At 42.3% G+C, this 20,209-nt stretch overlaps 1 protein-coding gene across 5 annotated transcripts in view; it reads left to right on the plus strand.

Moving 5' to 3' along the window:
* Positions 1-638: 638 nt before the first annotated feature.
* The window catches only part of CHCHD6 (coiled-coil-helix-coiled-coil-helix domain containing 6), a 114,955-nt gene continuing 95,384 nt past the window's right edge, over positions 639-20,209 (plus strand). For 3 of the 5 annotated variants that reach the window (XM_054216119.1, XM_054216122.1, XM_054216118.1), the window contains exons 1-4: positions 646-802; positions 2,918-3,050; positions 4,266-4,335; positions 6,411-6,555. In XM_054216119.1, coding sequence (XP_054072094.1) covers positions 713-802; positions 2,918-3,050; positions 4,266-4,335; positions 6,411-6,555 — 438 coding nt within the window. In that variant the 5' untranslated portion in view covers positions 646-712. Of the gene's footprint in view, positions 803-2,917; positions 3,051-4,265; positions 4,336-6,410; positions 6,556-20,209 lie in introns of all 5 variants that reach the window. The other 2 variants (XM_054216120.1, XM_054216121.1) reach the window with 1 other exon arrangement.

Consider the following 20,209-nt stretch of genomic DNA (forward strand, 5'->3'; position numbering starts at 1 on the left):
GGTGACCTCCCTCGAGGACTATGGAGAAATGGCATGTGTGAAGGTGGACAAGGGCTTTCTGGTGGGGTGAGGGATGCCCTGGCTCGGCTGCGTTGGGAGCTGCTTTGCCTCACTGGATGAGGGAAAACTGCCTGGACGCCCTTGAGGGCTCCTCTGCCCATGAACCTCTGTGACAGACGTCGTCTGGGTGGTTGCTCGGTCTTGGAGCCAAGCTTTGTGCCTTCCTGGCTTGTTTTCTGCGTGGTTCCACGTGGGTTGGCTTTCGTCCTTCCATAACTGTGACCCAGTGAAGAAACCCCGCGGGTGGGGTGTGGCAGTTTTTGGGGTGGTTTGATCCTGCGCTCAAAACCGAAGGTGTGGAGGACGGGCAGGAGGAGAGGAGGAAGCTCGGCGAGGCCAAGGGCTACAGGGGGGAGACACTTCGGTGCCGCCGTGGGTCTGTCGCAGGATAAAGCGGTGACTGTACCCTGCCTCGGAGCGCAGCCGCCCCCAAGGCCGGGTCAGGCCGGCCGCCCAGCCGCCGCCGGCGGACTACAGCCCCCAGCCTGCACCGCGGCCGGCCGCTAGCACCGCGCCGCGCTATTGGCCGTCCCGCAGCCGGCCGCCAATGGGGTGCGGGTATGTTGGCGGGCGGGGGAAGCGGAGAGGCGGCAGCCCGGTGTGAGGTTGTGTGGGGGGCGCGGCGGGAAGAGGCGTCCCCAGCGCCGCCGGCATGGGGGGCAGCGAGAGCAGCCACGGCGGCAGGAAGGTCTCCTTCGGGCTGGATGAGCGGGAGCAAGTGCGGGTGCTGCAGGGCATCAGGGTGAGGCGGGGCCGGGAGATGGAGGCGCCGGAGGCAGGGAGCCGGGCTGAGGAAGGCCCTGCTGGAGTGGTAGGGCAGGGCAAGGGGAGCAGGGGATGCGGTGCAGGGCTGGAGGGGGGTGAGTGGGGCAAACCAGCAAGGAAGAAGGGAGATAAAGCTGTAAGGCTGAAGGGGTAGAGGGTTGGAGAGGCGATGGGATGGCTGGAATGTGGTGGGGAAGGGGGCTGAGTGCCTGAGCATGGCTTTTCTGGAGTGGTGACACACCAGCCCTTCATCTCCCCTTCCAAACTCTGCTCTCAACCCTCTTTCCCTCCTCGCTGCTTAATGACCCCATCTTGCCCCTCTCTTGTGCTTTGCAAGCAGTTTGATGCTCAAGGCGCTGCCTGGCTCTGAGGGCATCCAAGAGGAGACACCTCAGCCCTTATTAATGGTAGTAGGAGCCTTGGCGGAGCACCGCTGTCTGAACGTGCAGGGAGATAAGAGGTTGTGGGGATTAGTGAGGATTAGGGATGTTTCTAGCAGGGGCAGTGGGAAGCTGCTTCTTGAACTTTGTGAAAACAAGCCCTGGAGAGTGGTGGTATCATTAAGGAACATTCTTTCTCCCCATCAGTATTTCCCTGTTTTTCCATTGGTAATTTAAGTTGGGTTTCTTTTATGACTACCTTCATTTCATTGCTGTTGCTTCTTCATACTTTTATCTGGTTTTCCCCAAATATTTGTCTGAAATGAACTTGCAGAGTGTGTTTTGCTGTGGTTACTTGTTTATGTCCCATTTTGACTAATCATTTGACAAAAGTTAACTAAGATTGCGGTAATCTTTTTAAAGCGATGGAGGTGAAGTCATTTTTGCCTGATTTCTTTTTACAGGATATAGACAGGGACCCCTTGAGGACTCATCCACATCTACCATAGAAGTAATTTGTTCTGGTGCTTCAATTTAGTTAGCTGTTCCATCAGCTAGATGCCGATGGGAGTAGAGAAAGCGTGGGTTTATTGTAACTGGTCTGTGTATGACCTCCAGGAGCTCAAGATGAAGATGCCCTATGGATCTCATAGGGCATGAGCCGTCATCTTTGTAGACCTTTCTATTTGACTTCCTGAAGTAAAAGTTTTTCTCTTCCTTTTTTTTTTTTTTGGTTTGCTTGTTTTGTGAAAGAAAATAATCATTTCTCATTCTTAGTACCAAGGACATTATTTGTTGGGGTTTTTTTATTTTGTTTTTGTTTTTTTTTCTTTAGCTATGTATATAAAAGTAGTTCCACTGAGCCTGCCCTTAGCGAAGTCTGGCTTTTTACAGACTTTTGTTTTTAAAAATCAGTTCCCATAACCAGGAATTTGACATGACAACAACATATAACGAATATGTTAAAAATGCTGTTAAGTTGGGTTGCAGTGGTGCAGCTGAAAATCTGTCTGTTACCAGCCTAGGTGGGGAAACAACCTCAGTTCGTTTTGTTCTGGAGCCAGAACAGTCGGTACAGAACCTCTGACCTTGGGAGGAGGAAGGCGTCAATCTTAACAGTGTTGTGAGAAGCCCCCTTGGACTGAATGGCCAGAAAACTTCAAGTTAACTTTTCTTTCTTTTCCATGGGTTTGGACCCAAGGAAGGGAGTGAGAATGAAGTTGAGATTGCAAAAACTTTTGCAGCCTTATGTGAAGGGGAGGGCTGTGCAGCTGTTCTCTGCTGTATGATATGCAGTTCTTCTGCCGTGCAGAGCTGGGTTAGCAAGCATGGGGGAAGACGAAGGACGGACTTACAACCTGCTTAGTTACTTTCCTTGTACTTGTGTTAAATATGTCCCTACTCAAGGAGTTGGCTTGTTTAGCATGCTCTCTACCTTTGTTAGTATTTGTGGAAGATTAATTGTCATCGTCCAGTGAAGCCTTTAGGGTCAGTAGATTGGAGGTTTTATCACTTACAGATAGGGTGTGTTTTCTTTGAAATGTAAAGTCAATATACAGATGTTGGCCACTTGGATTCAAAGGACTGTGGCATTGAAATGAGATAATTGGCAATACTTTTGCAGTAGCATGGAAACTAACAAATATGTAGTGAAATATACACACATTAAGAATTAACTTGGTTAATTTCTTTCCCATGTACGTATGTTTCAGCTCACTGAAGATGTAGTGAACCGAATGAAAGAATCTTCTCAAAGTAAAAGGGACAACCAGAGATCAACCCGTTCATCCAGTGGCACAGCTCCATCTTCACCAGCTGCAGAAGGGAAACCCAAATCTCCTACAGGTACTGTCAGTCCCTCTCAGGTCTACTGACTGTTTTGACACACTTCTCTGTAGTGCTGCCACTGGATGTTATATGGTATGCCTGTATTTTTCAAGACTGTCTTGTTGTGAGAGGAGCTCTTTGATCAGCCTGTAACACTTTTCATGTATGTAGATATTGGCATCATTGAAAGCCTTGGATGTAATGGTCCTGTGATGTTCTCTTTATGTTCCTGCAAGGTAGCTGTGGTAGCTACTATCTGGCAGTTGGAATGCTATGGTTCTAGTTCTGTTGCTATGTGCTCTTAAGTAAGACAGCTTTGTTTTTCTAGGCCCTTTCCTTCTCCATCTTTGGAATACCAAATACTTTAATGAACTTGGATCACTTTGTGAACATTTCTAGGATTTTTAGATGAACATGCAATAAGCAAGGCAGATTTTTTAAAATTTTATTTTATCTTTCATTCCTGGCAAGCTGCGTTGTTGTCGCCTTTCCACGCACAGGGAGTGGATGCATGGGGGAAATACTGCTTCTTGTTCTTTTGAAATAAGCTCATAACGAAGGATAGACTGACTAAGCACAGATTGCCAAGCAGATGATGAGAACTTGGTTTCTGAACTTGTCTTTCTTTACAGGTTAGAAAACTATTTGATTTCTCTTGGTTCTCAAATACACTTTGTTGATATATGTTATCAGTGTGGATTTGTGTAAGGTATCCAGACTAACATGAAATTAGGGAGCCAGGCCTTTGCTTTTAGAGATTTGTTTGCTGTTAGTCTACATCTTTCCTGGAAGTGGATTCAGCCTTATGGATGGCCTGAACTCCATCAAATAATTTCATCTACATTTGGGGGAGCCCTTGTAATTACAAGGAAAGCAGGAGGTCAAGGGGAAGACTTAATGGAACTAGAGGAAGGAAATGGAAAGTAGGTCTAAAACCGTGCTTATGCTTCAGTATAAACCAGGGTTTGAGAAGTTAACATCCTTACCTGGAAGTTTCTGTAGCATGCCTTGTTCGGTGTGCCTTGTTGAAGACAATGGTGTCAGTGTCTCTGTTTCATGAGTTCAAACTCCATCCATCAAACTCAAATTTTCTTGAGACTTTTCAAAGTGTATTGTTGTTTTTCTCTTGGTGGGATAACACTCATATATGACATGCTCCTCAAATAATTTGTGATGTAGTGAAGGACTACGTTTTGTACTATAGTTGTCATAGGTTTCTATTCTTCTTTCTAGGAATCCAGCCACCAAGGACGGGCGACTCTGGTGAGAAGTCTACTGCTGCAGAACAGGAACTGTACAGGAGGTGAGGTGAAGGTCTTAAAAAAGACAAGAGTTTAGCTCCTTTTGGAATGTATATACACATGTATGTTTTACTTCAGTCCAAGCACAATAACTGTATTTAATGCCTGAGAATCCCCTCTGAAGCCTTTTTCAGTTAAGGGCCATGGAACACAATTTTTTTTTTTTTAGGGAAGCCTGTCCCTTAGCCAAAAGGAGCAGTCAGGGGAGCTGTGGGCAGTTGGAGTGGTGAAACAGAAACAGGGAGGACCAATGTAATGAGTTGGTAACTACAGAAAACTTGTGTGATGTGCATTGCAAGACCAATAGAGCATAAACTTGGATACGTTTGCCTTTTCTGGGAAAAATGAAGGAGTCTAAATATTTGATGCTTCCCCTAGGGATTTTGTAATCTCAAACATGGTAATGGGTTTAATTCAATTTATGCCTAAAATAATCAGATCCATCTTATGTATCTGATTCCATTCCTCCAACTTTTCCTAGATGGGATGTAGTGCCTATCAGCCAGTGCTAGAGTGCTATGAATTTTCTATCCCGAGGTATTTTAATATATTAAGATAGAAGTACCAGTGAAGATGGGGGTAAGGTGAGGGGGGAAAAAAAATTGCAAAAGAAAGCTGTTCACCTCTCTGACAGAACCACAGCAGTCTCCTCCTAGTTCTAGGCATTGCAGGGCAATGAGAACTTCAGTTCTGTGTAACTTCGTAGCTTTCTGTTATAAAACTGCTGGCCTGATGATGTCTGTGTGTTCTTAAAAATGCTGTAAAGATTAGTCTTTTCCTGTTAACAACGAAAAGCAGTCTCTGTTTGCGGTGGTTGTTTTTAGTATTACAACTGACTGTCCAACCCTGTTGCAACAAACACCTGTTGCATCAATCTCACTGTCATTAGGAAAGTCAGAGATGAAACCAAGGAAGTCTGTGGAAAACTGGTTCACTTTCTGGGGAACTCTGGAATTGAAATTGCTGGCAGTTTTCAGTGCTGAGCTATGAACTGCACCCCAAATACCTGATCTGGGAAAGGAGGGGTAGGGTCAGAAATGCAGCGGAAAGGTAAGCAGGGAAGACAAGAAAGGGAGGAGCAGCTTGTATGCCTGCGACTGAACTGTGGAACAAGAACCAGACCTGATTGTGCTGAAATGCACCCTGAGAAAGTTTGTGGAATATGCCAAACTTAGGGAGTGGTCACTGCTCTGTGGATGGCAACTTTACCACTCAGAGGGATCTTGGCAATCTAGAGACGTGGGAGAAGAGAGGCTACGGAACTGCATTGGCAGAGGTGGGATCTAACTGTTGTTTTCAACTTCCAGGTAGTTTTTTGGAAGACACAGTGCTAGACTGTTCTCAGAGGTGCACACTGAAAGGACAAGAGGCAAGGGACACAAATTGCAGCGAGGAAATTCTGACTGGGTATAAGGAGTAGGGAGGGAAACCCCAGTCAGTCACTGAGAGCAGTGGAGCACTGGAACAGGTTGCACCAAAAGGATATATTCACTTCATGTTAATCTCTCTCTGCTTGCACGTGGCAATTCCAAAGCTTGAATTGGACAAAATTTCCTTCGTGGCAATCTGAGATTCAAGTATCTAGGCTGTGGATTTGTTGAGGCTGCTGCTTTCAGCTCTGTCGCTGCATGCATTTTATGTGATTTTTTTTTTTCTCTCGTAGAGCAGAAGAGCAGCATTGTCAGATAGGCTAACTCCTTTTATTATTGTACATCCCTTGATCTTTTCCAAAGTAGTACCTATTTATCTATCTAACTACTTTCTGTTCTCACTGTTTTGAGGTGATAATTATTAAGTACTTAACAGAGCTAAATATAGCTGAACTATAAAGTTTATATGGTGCTAAGTTTACTGTTGTTGCCAGAGCTGTACCTCACTGAAACTGCAGGTCATGTTTAAAGTTTGTTGGACTTTTGAATTCCTGCTGATAATGGAGGGGCTGTGAGCAGACTTTCTGTCAAATAGATTACGGATTAGTGTTTTGGCTCTAGGCAGGAATAGTCCATGCTATGCCATGGCTCTGTTGCGAGAAGTCTGCTGATCACCTTCTTTCTGTTTGCCTTTGGTGCTCTTACAGGTATGAGCGAGAACAGGCACTTGTCCAAGAGGAGCTGCTTCGGCTGGCCAAAAGGGAAAGGGAAGCAGCCAGTGAGGCCTTGAATACTGCCCTTCAGCGGGAAAGGAACAACACTAATGAAGAGAGGCAGAGAGCAGCCCAGCTGGTGAGTAACAAAAGACTCCAGTATGTTTCCATACAGGAGAGGGTAACATCTCTCTGCTTGAGGGGATTCATTAAATGTCACCTGCGTGGTGAGCTTAGAAACTTTGATTTAGGCTGAAGCACTCATAAGCTCCCAGCTCATCACTTGCATTGGGCTTAACACTGCAGCTGGCAAGCTACGCCTGCAGCATGTCATGCAGTCACACTAAGGCCAAGCTTGCAGGGAAAGGAGTAAGCAATGACTGTGCTGGGGACACCTTTACCTGTGGCAGGTCAGTGTGGTGTGTGTATATGGGGTCGTTGTCTGAGCTAGAGAGCCCTCTTTTAAACTATCAGGTGTATGAAATGAATGTTTGGATATATCCAGGATGAGATTCTGCTGAGCTGATCTATCCTGAAACTTAGCTCCGTTTTTCTAGAGTGTAATTGTGCAAACACCCAAATTAATAAAAAGCAATGATGAGTTCTGTTGTTTGAGTCTTTTATGATGCTGGTAACAGAAGAACTGTTATAAAACTGTCAAGTATTGTAACGTTTTGAAGAAGGCTTAAGATTGATTTTTAGGGACCAGGAAGCAGAAACCCATTTTGTACGCACCACTGACTCCCAAACCAATCTGTTCTTGCCCAGTAAGCAGACTTATTTTTGGGGACTTCTTGCTGCAGCCTTTACTATTAGTCAGGCACCTTGTTGTTGCTGAGATAACCCATTGGGTTATTGTCATACTGGTGCTGAGAAGAGCAGTGGTGAGGGCGGAAATACAGTGAGATGAGACTGAGTAGAGCAAAAGGCTTTTATCCCTACAGCAGATTGGGGTTGTCATTGGTGCTTAATATTCACATGATACTATTTTATATAGTTTTATTTTAAATACTAGCATTGCTATGGCAATGGTGTACTACCTGTAAACAATGCAGAGTCTTACTTGAACTGCCACTTTTTCCTGACCTCGGGTGGTGTCAAGTGTCAGGGTGTGACAGCGAGGTGGGACTATGCTTGCCACGATGAGCTCAAATTGTTTGTTCATTTAGACTATGATGTTGAAACTGTTTATTGAGAGAACTAGACTAAGAGCAATCCTCCTTGCCCCAGTACACATGGAAAGGATGGTTTAGGAAGAGGACAGACTTGAGTAATGGTCTTTATTGTGTTTCTTTCATCCTAGTGATCTGTTGCATGCACTTGATTTAGCTGAAGAACCTTTCTATGAGCATGTTTTTTCTGTATGTTGAATGCTAATAGGCATGGCTTACCCAGGCACGTGACTTGGCTGTGAACCATTCTGAGGTTATAATATGAAGGTATTTTAGGGGGCTGAATAAATAAAATGTAAATAAGAATGGCCATAGTGGTTCAGACAGAAAGTCCTTCTAGCTATAGCCCATCTCTGACAGTGATCCGTAGCAGCTGTGTACGGAGAGCATGAGAACAGGGCAGGTGTATAGCATTATTTCCCACCTGCGTACCCTCAACTTCTGCCATTCTGGGGCTTATAGCTTCTTCAACAAGAGGTTTTCACCTTGGTGGTTAACAGTCCTTAATTAAATTGTCTTACATTAATTTGTCTGTTTGTGTTTTTTGACCCATTTGTGCTTTTTGACTCCATGATAACATTTGCATGTGGTTGGGTTGGTAGGTCTCTGAGATTGCTCTCCTGGATATAGCTTGTGAACGGCTGCTGTGTCCTAGGAAATTTCCGCTTGGCAAATTGCACCCTAACCACGGGAAGCTGCCTGATTGCTGAGCTGTAGGATAATGGCGTCTGAGGCAGGTGACTGCTGTTACTCTGCATAGAACAGCTGGGTCAGCAGACACAGTATTAACTCTCTTTCCACTAGAAAAAGAATATTCTCTTTATGAATGCAATTAATGGACTTCTGTAAAGGAGCTAGGGGAGGGAAGAAGCTAGTGGATTTATTGTCCAATCTAACGATGTGGCCTGGCTCATAAGTAGAGCCTGGCCCTCCCGCAGTGAGGTGCGGAGTAATCCTGGAGAAATGTGACTAGCAGAGCCAGGCAGTGTGAAGTGTAAGGAGGGCACCTCTACAATGAGTTGAGACCTGACCTCTAACATACAAAAGCTGTTATCCAAATTAGCTTTTATTGTGCAGTATTGCACACCCAGATATTGCATACTTGATGCTCTGCAAAAATCTGATCAAGCTTTCCTTGTGTAACCCATAAAAGATAAATAGTGACCACAGAGCGTTAGCCCAGAACGTGATGCAAGAATGAGAAGCTGTTAAATTTCATTGGTCTTTAACAATCTCTTGATCAGTCATAAATTTAAGATCCTTACAAATGGAATAGTCTAGCCTGTCCTTGCAAAGATGAGGTCAAAGCTATTGTCTTTCGGCTTCTAGATGTCTTCCTAAGCAGAAACTGTTTCTGCCAGCCTTCTAAATTATTGGGATCCCTATCAGACTTGCTTTATCTCAGCTACAGTTTCCTTTTAGTCATGGTTACCTTATTGTATTGTCTTAATCCTACTCAAATAATATCTGTCCTTTGTCTTCCAGTATTGTTTTCTTCCTTTATTTGGAAGCGGGCTTGGATGTTTCTTGCTCACTTTTCTGCTTTTTAGTCCTAGCATATGAGGCAAATAATGGGTGTGAGTTGCTCTTTCATCTCATTCTGTGTCAGTCTTCTCTTTCAGGTAGAAGATGGTAGTGGAACTCTAGGTACCTAGTGGTAGTCCAGGTGCAGATGGCACAGGAAATTATCTGCTTAAATTTATAAGCAAACAAGTTCCAGGGTTTTTGTTATTGTTGTGACCTCTTAGGGAAGCCAGAGAAAAGTGGCACAACTCCCATGAAAGAAATAGCAGACAAATAATTTGCTTCTAGCAGTACTTGAATCTAGTAAAAATTGAAAATCATGCCACATATAATTAGAAAGGTTTGCTTTATTTATTATTTTTTTTAATATTTGCAGTAAGATCTTGAGGTGCCCCATGCCTTTAACATATCAATATGTTGATTAGTAGCCTTCTCTTATAGAGTTGTCTTCAGTAGTGCTACAATATTCTCCTTTAACCTTACCACTTGTAGACCATAAATCCAAATATGATAGCTGTATTTTGAAATGATTTCATTTCATTTTGACTGTGCTGAACGTCTCTTGTCATTTAATCTGTTCTTTATGATTTTCATTAACTGACTTTTATTATTGGCAGTATTGTTCTGAAGCACTTCTTCAGTCTTATTATATAGTGCACATTCCTGAAGAGAGCATGGACTACAGATAACCTTTGATAAAGAAATTGCTGTCAGCTTCTGGGGCCAGTTACTTCATCATTTATGGGGTAGGGTGCAGATTAATTTATTGTTGGGTTTTTGTGGAGGTTTTTTGGTCATTTTGTTTTGTTATTGGTTTTTTTTTCCGTTTTTTCTTGAAGTGGTACACTGGTTACAAGAGGGATTTAGAATTAAGTACCTGGGTCTTGTTCTACATTTTTGTCTTGATCTTTCTTTTTTTTTTTATGACTTTGAACAAGCTACTTAGCTTCTAGGTACCTTAGGTTTTGAGTAAAACTCCCTAAAGTTTTAGTTTAAGAAGCAAAATAGCTCTGCGGGTAGAAACACTGCAGCATTCACTTCTGTCTTTGAATATGGCTTTTGATTAACCACGTGGGACTGGCTCGAATGGAAGTAGTCTGCTAAGCTGCTGCAGAAGAACCCTCACCAATTTGTATTAGAGATAAAATATTTTGTTTGTTTGTACAGCACTGCAGGGTCATGGTGCTGACTGGACTCTCTGAATAATTTAATGCTGTGAGCACTTAAAAGACAACAGGGATTATATGTACAGTACTTCACAGCAGGGCCTAGGGTGTTTAACTAATGCTCGTAGCACACCTTAAGTCTCATGTGAAATATCCAAGAATTAATACAGCGATCTTTAAATCTTTTTTTTATTTCTAGCATGAGGAACTTCCAAAATTGTCATAGTCAAGTTATTTAATTGCTTCACTGTGTTGTGAATAGCCTCACCTTTCCCCTGTACCAGGAGTCTTTCCTTTTTCATTTCCAATGAATCAAAACCTCTTCTCTCAACTTCTCAGTTCTTCTGGCTTTCTTTTTTTCTCCTTCTTACCAACAAAAGAAACATCGCAAGCAAAGCTGCTCTTTTTTCTCCTTTCTGCTTTTGTAATCTCCTAAAGCTGTGCAGCATATGCATCATGAGCCTCTTGGAGCAAGTGACTCCCTGCCTGATGGTTTTTGCCGAAACCTTTGAGACAAATCAATGTGGAATGGGGATGGAGAAAAGCAGAAGCTGGGGGGGGGGAATAAACGCGATTAAGCGAAGACATCTCATTACTACCCTAGAAAGGGAGGATTATAACTTATAAAATAGGAGGATCTCATTTAGGGGCCATGTGCGCCTGTGTTATCAGGACAGAGGGAGAGCAAATAGAATAAATGAAATTAATACTTTGAAAAGAAGCATTACCCGGATTTGAGAATTGAACTAATATGATTTGTGCAAAGCCCTGAAGTTCTTATCTCCCCATTTAATACCCCTAGGATAATGGCTTTGTCGGAGTTATTGACCAAAAGTCATCGTCTTCCTTCTCACTTTGAAAGAATGAATTCAGAAATGGGGTGATGGTAGGACAAACTTTGCACCACGATTAGCTTTTTCAGACAAGACTGATGGGCATTGGTTGCTGCGTGGAAAAAACAGAGTGGACACAGAATTCCTAAATTGCTGGGAAAGAGTTTCTCCATCCGTCAATGACGAATGGCTTGCTATTTCCAATGTTCCTGGTCATGCCCTGCTCACTGGCTTGCTGGATGGCAGCCTTTGCTTTCTGGTGGCTCCAGCATTGCACTGTTGTGATTAGTGTGGCCTGGAATATGAGCATGGAAAGAAATACAAGGATTTAGGGTTTTTCTCTAGTTGCTTCAGTAGCTGATTATAATTGGCCATAGGCTGTTGGATTCTTTCAGATGATTTCTTGCCCAGAAGTAACGTCTTTGCTCTTCAGAGGCTCTCTTCTCTTGTTGATTCAGGAGAGAAGGGCTGAAGGAAGAATGCTGAGTGGGGAATGCCTTTGATCAGGGCAGTGGATTTTGATGCGCGTGTCATCTTGTGAATGTGGGATTATGAACTCTTGGAGTTTGCCAGTGGCATGTTTTGGACACTTGCGCCCTTGGTTTAGTGTATATTGGTCTACTGACGTTTTCACTGGTATGTTTTCTTCCCCATTTCAAAGAACGTGGGTGTAAAATTGCTTAAAATTGCGGAAAGCAGCACAGACAGACACACACAAACTCAAAATCCTATTCATAGATTGATGCAACGGAGGAGAATTTTGGTGGTAGCAGGGGGAGAGATTGGGTGGAGCAGTGTTTCTTTTTGGCCTTGTAGAGGTGGAGGAATGACCCAATTGGCCTATTCATGGAAAGTTCTTTATGTTCCTGGTCACTGATGAAGCTTTAAGCCAATCTTGCTTACATTTTTTGCTGTGAATTGTCCACTGTTGATGAGCAGTATCAGCTGTAGATGCAGCTGAGCTGGTACTGAAGATGGTTTTAGAAACGATGCTGAACATGATTTAGTTTTGTTAAAGCTTTCATTTACTTTGTGTTAAGCTGGGGATCAGCTTTATCCTGGCTGATTAACCATAGGTAAGCACCTCTAGATTAGACAGGGATTTTGTGGTGCATAATCTCATATCATTGTGACAAGCTGGAGTGACCAGCTGAGATCTGGTAAACTGGACACATAAACTGTTGAAACTATGACAGCGTGGGGCCATCACTGAAGTGAGAGTGCCGTTTTTGAGGTGAGGCCTCTGTCGTCAAAACTTGTCATTTTTTGACTCCCTATTTATTTGGGTTGATGTAATGAAAGGTATTGTCTCCATGAGCTTTGCATTATGGTTTGGATACTGCTCACATCAGGGCTAGTTTTGTTGGTCTTGTTTGCTTTGCATCTAAAATGTAGCACATCAAGCTAAACCCCTTCTCTTTCTAAAGTTACATATAGGAAATTCCTATATGTAAAAATTCTATGAAATAGATTGGTTCTGGGAGGAGACATTGCTAATGCAAATCTTGGGGTTTAGAGTTTAGTGGTTCTTTAATTTCTGTAAATGTTTCTTGATTGAATTTTTTTTTGTGGATTTAACAGAAAACATTGATTTAAGTTGGAAAGAATGGAGGCTTGTTTTAAATAATAGTGCAAAAGGAGGAAAAAGCCCATTTATGTTTTTCTTTTTTTTTTTTTCCTCCCAAGTTGATTTTCATTGATGGTACAGTGATTAGCAACAAGTATCTACATGTATTTACTAAAGGAATGGCACCTTTTTTTTCAGATTAATTTTTAGGTTTTCTTTGCAAAATGACTGGTGCATTTAGTTAGCAGAACACTAATTCCCCCATACAGTGTGGGTACTGCCAGCTGTGGGAGCGGTACCTCCTGATGAGCCTTGTTCCCTGCAGTTTGGCTATTTGCAGAGCATTCACCTACTGCGTGTCAAACACTCCCATACCTACCCCTAGTGCATGCAAAACCAGCCGGGGACCCCGAGTAGGTTAGCAGGAGCGGTGGTATCTTTAGCTAGAATTTGCAACGCAGTTGTTTTTGATTCCTTTCACTAATTGAATAAAACTGCCCTTTAAATGTGTTGATACAAATGGTAAGATGTGTTTTTTGGCTTAAGCCTTAATGATTTATTACAAAATGTTGCAAGTTACTGATAGGGGGATTTAAATAGCTGGGCTGAGTAGCTTCAGACCTTGTTCCTTCTGTCCCTCTCATTCTTGGTCTCTGAGCTAAGGGGTACTTTTCTAGACTTTCCTTTTAAAGAACATATATTCATGTGTGGAGTCTTTAAAGTTAGTGCTCTGTTATTCTATACTCTTTGGCCAGAACATCCCTCCTTTCGCCCCACAGCTGGAGTTCTCTTTGGCTGCTACCTTCTACTGTAGAAGTGGGTGCATTTCTGCAGTGAAGGAATTACTTCTTTTTCTGAAATCATTAAACATTTAAGGGATCCCTATAGAAAGTAATCTTGCAGTATTAAATGGTGGACTTTGGAAAGGTTCGCATTAAACTTAAGCTTGGCATGGTGAGGTTCTACAAGTCTTCTACTTCCAGCAAGCTGTTAACTTCTGTCCCTGGAGCATTAGCGAGGTCTACATTTAACTAAAGCAATTTTGGAGAATGTGTGCTACAGTGAACCCAGAAAGTAAAACCAAAGCCAAACCAAAAGAAAACCTCCTTTTTCTCCATCTTCTCTTGAGGGAAGGCAATGCTGTTATCTGGCTATGGGTAAGGTGCTGCCTATGTACTCCTCATTTTCCCTTCTACTGCTGCTCTGATTTGTTGCATTTTTTTTAACAACTTCCAATTTCTGCAGCTAGTCTTTTATCTCCTGACTGAAGGTTAATTTGTGTTTGGAGAGTTTTTGCAGATTTCAGCAGCTGATGGTTGTTTGAGCTTCTCATTTTTGTAGTCTGTTGGACTAAGACACCTTATCACAAGGTTGGCCTCTTTTAAATCCTACAGCTGCAACAAATTGAAGTTGTCTGTGGTGCTGCCTCCTTCCCCTGTCTTGCCTTCAGTTCTCCTGTGCCCATATTTCACACTTCTTTTTTTTGTCTACCAAGTTCATATACTCCACAGAAACTTCTTCCAGATTCATTTGTTCTGACTTAGGGTTACTGTAAAGCCATTCCATCTTTTAAGAAGCAAAAGATAAGATTAGCCTTCCTTTTCCCCTATCTATAACTACAAAATATTCATAAAGAAATAAGATAATAATATGTTGATATTTTTCCATGAATGGTCCGGCAAAGCTAATACTGCATTTTTTTTTATTTTTTTTTTTTTACTGCCAGGCTACTGTGGAGTTGTAGAATTTTGTTATAATTTTGCAGCTAATTTTGTGGGCATAAGCAACAGAGATTTGGTAATGCATCAGGGTGTTTTAGAAGACTTTCCTTTCCTCCAAGCCAGTATTAGTCAAATGTGGTATGGTTTGTAGTATGAGATTGTCATAAGTGTGACGGCTGAGAGTGTTATAAGAATGTAGTTCCTACTAACTTGGTTAAACTTTATTTTTTCATTATGATTTTGCTTGTCTGTTTTGAGTATTCCGGATATTATATATATCTAACGTAGTGTTTGGTGATAGCTCTCCAGTATTCATTGTATTCTATCTAAAAAATGACAATGTTTGAATCTCGAATCAGTGATCCTTGATCACTGAAAATTTTCTTGATGTTTCTGACTGGAAAGTGTTACTTAAAAAGAAAGCAAGATTATAGTTTTAAAGTGCTGATATAATAGCTAGGAAATAAGTTTGCACTGAACGTAACACTTGGGTTGCTTTTGCACTCTCAGACGATGGGGATGCGAGGTATGTGACCTGCCACGGGATGTCACTTCTGTCATATTCCCTAAATGCCATGAAAACTAGCTTTGATGCTTCTGCCACCTTTTCTTGGAACCTTAACATGTAGATCTTGACGTGATCCTCGTTGGCAACAGAGGGGCAGGAAAGAAGGTACCTGAGATGGGCAGAGTGTTCCGCACTGGGGGCGGTGTGAGAGAGAAATGATGCAGGATTCTTCCTGGGTCTTGTCAAGAAAGGCTGACAAGTGACTTAATAAAATAGCTGTTTTAGTAAGATAGAATAAAAAGAGGACCATAGATAGCAAGTAAATCTTACGTCCCTTTAGATGCCAGGAGCCCTGCTTTCATGCAGAATTGGACAAACTCTGGATGGATTTTCCCATGGCTGTGCAGATGGAGAGGTTCCTCCGTTTTTTGGTCATTTGAGCAATTATATTCTTACAAGAAAACAACTCCATTCCTAAAGGATGTTCACATGAGAATGTCTTGCTGCTCTTGTAGATAAAGGCAAGGTGCTGCAGGGGCCGCTACCAAGGGGCAGCTGCCTGCAGGCTCCTCCGTTAGGATGCTGAGGAGTCTGTGCAGCACAAGACAGACCTGAAGGCTGTGCTGTACCTCTACGTGCAGCACAGCACAGCCCTGCGCCTGCTCAGGTTCACTCTTCTGTGGATCACCACCTCCTCGATGTGCAGTGGTCTCCCGGTCAGCATCACTGCATTCCGCTCCTTCGTCTGCATTTGGTTTACCTTTCTCAAAGATAGGTAAGTTACAGGTTGTATTAGCAAGCTGTTCAGCTAATAGGAAGTTTCCTGATGGGCTGGAATGTTACCTGCATGATAGCACCCATCAGCGCACAGCACAGACCCGCATGGGCTATTCCAGCAGTTTCCCATGCAGCAGCTGCTGATGGTAACATACGGGCTTCTCAAACCTTAGGTCCAGGCCCAACAGAGCAGATATCTCCTGTTCAAGATCACATTTCCTCAAATACAACGTCTTCCACAAGTCTCCCAATGCACATAGCTTTGTTGGATCGTACTAGAAGAGGAAGCTGAGTCTACACGGTACGATGGGAGAAATCAAAATAAGCTCTGATGTTATTTATTTCCCACCTTAAAGAAAAGTTAAAGCAAGCTGATATGAAGAGTAAATTTCACAAAAGCTTTTTCCATTTTTTTTTTTATAACCTCTACTACAGTTGGGCATCCTTTAGTCTGCTTCTATTTGCTGATGAAGTTTATTTTCATTCTTGTTTGCTACCCTCTCCCTCCCTCTTTCTCCCTCTGTCTCTTTAGTTTCCCAAAACTGCGGGGTGGTTTGCTCCTGCTGCCTTTCCTCGTTGGTGGCGTTATCAGGCACGTGTGCAGCGGGTGAGATTGCAAACGCCACTGTTCTCCGGATTCTAAGCATCAGACAATGTTTTACACGGCGTCCCATTCTCTAGCTGGCTGGTTGGACATGATGTTGGTACCTTATCTTCACGCTGACACACACTGGACATTAATAGAAATACATTGCTGAGGCACATGTGTGGAATTTCAAGCAGCCTTTCTAGCTGTGCTTTAGATAGACTATTGTGTGCTTAACCTCTTGAAAGAGGTTTTGATGAGAAACGCATAATGTTAACTCTTGGGCAGCTGGGTGGACTCTCTTAGAGTTTCTTATTACAGCCAGCATAATATCTTCCTAATTGCGTGCTGCTTATGTATTTTGGAGTTTCAGCAGTTTTAAACCTATCTTTCCATGAGCAATATTCCTCCTTCCTAATGCAAATTTTTAGGGAAGAAATAGCTATGTGTATTGTACGTGGGGAGGAGGTAGGAAATATGTGCTGCAGAAGGAAGTGGGCTGCCAACACCCTTGTTTAGCTTTGTGTAAAGTCTGTCCCTATATTATTTTTGGCTCTATGATTGCCTTACATCAACTAAAAAAATAACCTGGATGCAACTGTTGCTATTTGCCAGGAATTCCTTCTGCTTTTGGAGCACATCAGAATTTTTATTGTTTCCTTTGTACTATATATGTATACTTTCTCTGCTTGTTTGTTATGACCATCTGCAATTATCTATATTATTTATGAGTATTGAGTAAAACATGATGGAAAGTAGCTTCTTAAAAAGGACTGTACTAAGGGAGAGGAAATGAGCTGATGACTTTCTCTTTGATTTTTAGACAACGAAAATAGAACACCTGCAAGCTTATGAGGGGGTGAAGGAATTAGAGACTTAGCTGGCTTTCTTTTTCCTGTCTGCGTGTTACATTGGGGGTTTAGAGCCTTTTTAGCCTTGAAGACTTTGTGATAATGGGCAAACTTGAAGGATGATGCCGTAGGAGTCGAGAGTAAAAATTGATCAAACAGACAGATAGAGCAGGGCTATGTATAATTACTGTCCAAAAGAAAAAAGCTCCATAGTTTAATACCTACTTGAATAGTACATTAGAGTAAGGACACATTTGTTAAATAACCAGTGCTCTTCCAATTAGGACTGAGAGCTTGCCACGCACATTCACTGGATCTTCAGCCTAATGCTTTTGCCATGGAAAAAGTGGTTCACTGTCTAGCAAATGACTTCAAGCCCCTTTTCTTTTCCTAAACACATGCTCCTATCTCTTCTCTCTCCTTTTCCCTTCTCTCCAGCCTCTGAGCAGAATGGATTTGTTCCTCAGTATTCATCTTGCTATAGCTGTAATTGGCACTGTTGAGCTGAAACTGAGAGTCCCCTCTGCAGCTTCCAAACTTCCAATACACAAATGGTTCCTTACAAAAGCTGTTCTCTTCCCAGCTGAGGACCTGAGCAATCAGTCATTTTTGTATTTTCATGTGTTATGCTCTCCTAGTTTAACAGCTAAATGTGGAAAAAGGGGGATTGGGAATATGGGTATGTTTAAAAAAAAAAAAAAAAACCCACCCAAAACCCACAACAAAAAAACCCACAAAAACCAACCAAAAAACAAACAAACCAAGACCCACAAACAAAGCAACCAAAGAACAAACCACCACAAAACAAAACAGCACCCTAAAAAACCAAAACAAAAAAAGACCACCAACAAAAACTTATGTCAGCTGTAAATAAACCAGCATGTTTCTTAAATCCTCTTCCCTAATTTTTCAGGGTAAAAGAATTTTGTTTCAAGTACAAAACTTTGAAAAGCACGAGAGCTTTAAACTGCAAAGCAAACTATGACTGTAAAGATAGTGAATGTCAGTCCAGCCTATACTTTTCTATCATTTAAAAAGTTGTCCCCCCCGCAGCCAGCCAGCCAGCATGCCTTTTCCTGTTCAAGGCTCAGCATTTTGCAGTGTAATTTTTCTAAGCTTTGTGCTACTGAAGGTTATCATAGAGTTCTGTTAAAACCCTAATTGCATGTGATTTCTTGCTGTACCAGTGACCTGCTAAAAGAGGTGGTTCTCTGTGGTCAAGTAAGAATTTGACACTGTTCCTTTACTGGTAAGAGAAGTGGTATGCATCAACACCTTTTCCCGTCTGATGGCTGTTCAGAAGGCTGTGTTCAGAAGCCAGCGCTCTCAGGTCACTCTGCCCTTGTTCCAGATCATGGTGAAGGTCTGAATGTAATCTGGAAGCTGTTGCCAGCCACCTGCATTTTCTTTTCTTCAGAACACTTTAGAAGTAGTTCATCAAGTTTTATGCATCTGGGGTAAGAGTTTTCGTTGTAATTACTGTAGATAGAGTATCAGTTTGTGCCCAAATTAAGTGGGGACCATTAGCTGTGCTCCTGCTCCAATAATGTCATTCTGCCATAGCAGGCTTATTTTCTAAGGTTAATAAGGAATGTGTTAAGGCACCTGGAGGGAAAGGAGCTCTAATGGTCTTACCTGCCATTCTCCTCTGTGTAGATGGGACTAGCGTGGCTGATAAATACTTCGCTGCCTCAGGCCTTGCACATGCGAGCTACTCCCTTAGGAAAGAAAGTAGTTCAAGGGGTGGCATGGGTGTTCTTCAGATGGAAGTGGCTAGATAGAAGAGATCGCCTCCAGCAAGTTAGTCTCACTAACGTGAATTTTAACCCCTCTTAATTTCACTGTTTTGCTGTCAAGTGTGTCTGTGGGCAGGTAATGGTAGATGACAGATTTTTCTGACTACACGCGCGTGCAAGTGCAAGCAAAATTTTGCCATGCTTTTTGCATACGTGTTTAGAAATTACATCAGCTTTCCGCACAAGAAATGTCTCTTACTGGGCATTCCTAAACTGCAGTAAAAATTCACATCTTTGTAAGAATGAATAATAAACTTACCTATTAGATGAATTTCATAGTGTTGCTCGTTGGCCAGCAGATGTTGCTGTTGAGCTTGGTTAGGCTTCACTGTTCAGCAAGTCATTTGCCTATTTTAAGAGCTATGGTGGAGGCTGATTTGGAACCAAGTTTCCTGCTTGATAATTCATGTCATCTACTGGGAAGTCAATATACTGTCCGGAGACTTAAGGTGCATCTTGTGCACACATGTGTATAAATAAATAAATGACATTAGAATGTCTTTTTTCAACCTGTGCATTATTTTTTTCCCACTTCATTACTGACTCTGAATTCTTATGCAACTTTCCATTTTCATTAGCAAAGCAGTTTTGATTTGCTTATTTTTAAAATTATTTTTGAGGGAGGGAGTTTGTTGGGTTTTCAAGCGAGACTTTAAAATGGAATGGTGCAAATGGAGTCTAATAAACAATCCATAAACGGCATATCCTCATTAGTACCCCTTTGAATTTAGGATCTGGGAAAATCTATTACCTGCCTCATGTGCAGCATTTGGGAGATGAATTATGTATCTTATTTGGGGTCAAAACCACTGCTCAGCCCAGTGACTGCTCTGTGTATTGATCTTGCAGACTCTGTGCTCTTCTCCTCAGTTTTTTGGGACGTGATTCTAGCTGTAGTACTCTTATTTTGGAACTAAAGATTTTTAATGTGCGTCTCAGTTGCATGCCAGTGGTGATGCCTTCGCTGAGTTCATACTTTTTTTTCTCCTGCTGTGTCGAGAACATTTTCAAAGCAGCAGTGAGTATTTCCTGAAGGTGGCAGTGAAGGGACACCCATGAAGATTCCTTTCCAGGGGCGGACCGGGAACTGCTGAGCCCTCAAATTACTTGCATACCATTGAAATGTCTCAGAGGTTTTTTTTGCTTATTTGTTTTCGTTCTGACTCTAGCATCTCCCCGAGTTACCATAATATTTTTCAGGATGCGTTTACCCTAAGTTTTTGAAGTTCATTGATTTCTGTAGAAATGCATCATTTGAAGTGATGAGGCCACTGTGCACTGGCATAATTTAC

Source organism: Rissa tridactyla, chromosome 10, assembly GCF_028500815.1.
Source record: "Rissa tridactyla isolate bRisTri1 chromosome 10, bRisTri1.patW.cur.20221130, whole genome shotgun sequence".
Classification (NCBI taxonomy): domain Eukaryota; kingdom Metazoa; phylum Chordata; class Aves; order Charadriiformes; family Laridae; genus Rissa; species Rissa tridactyla.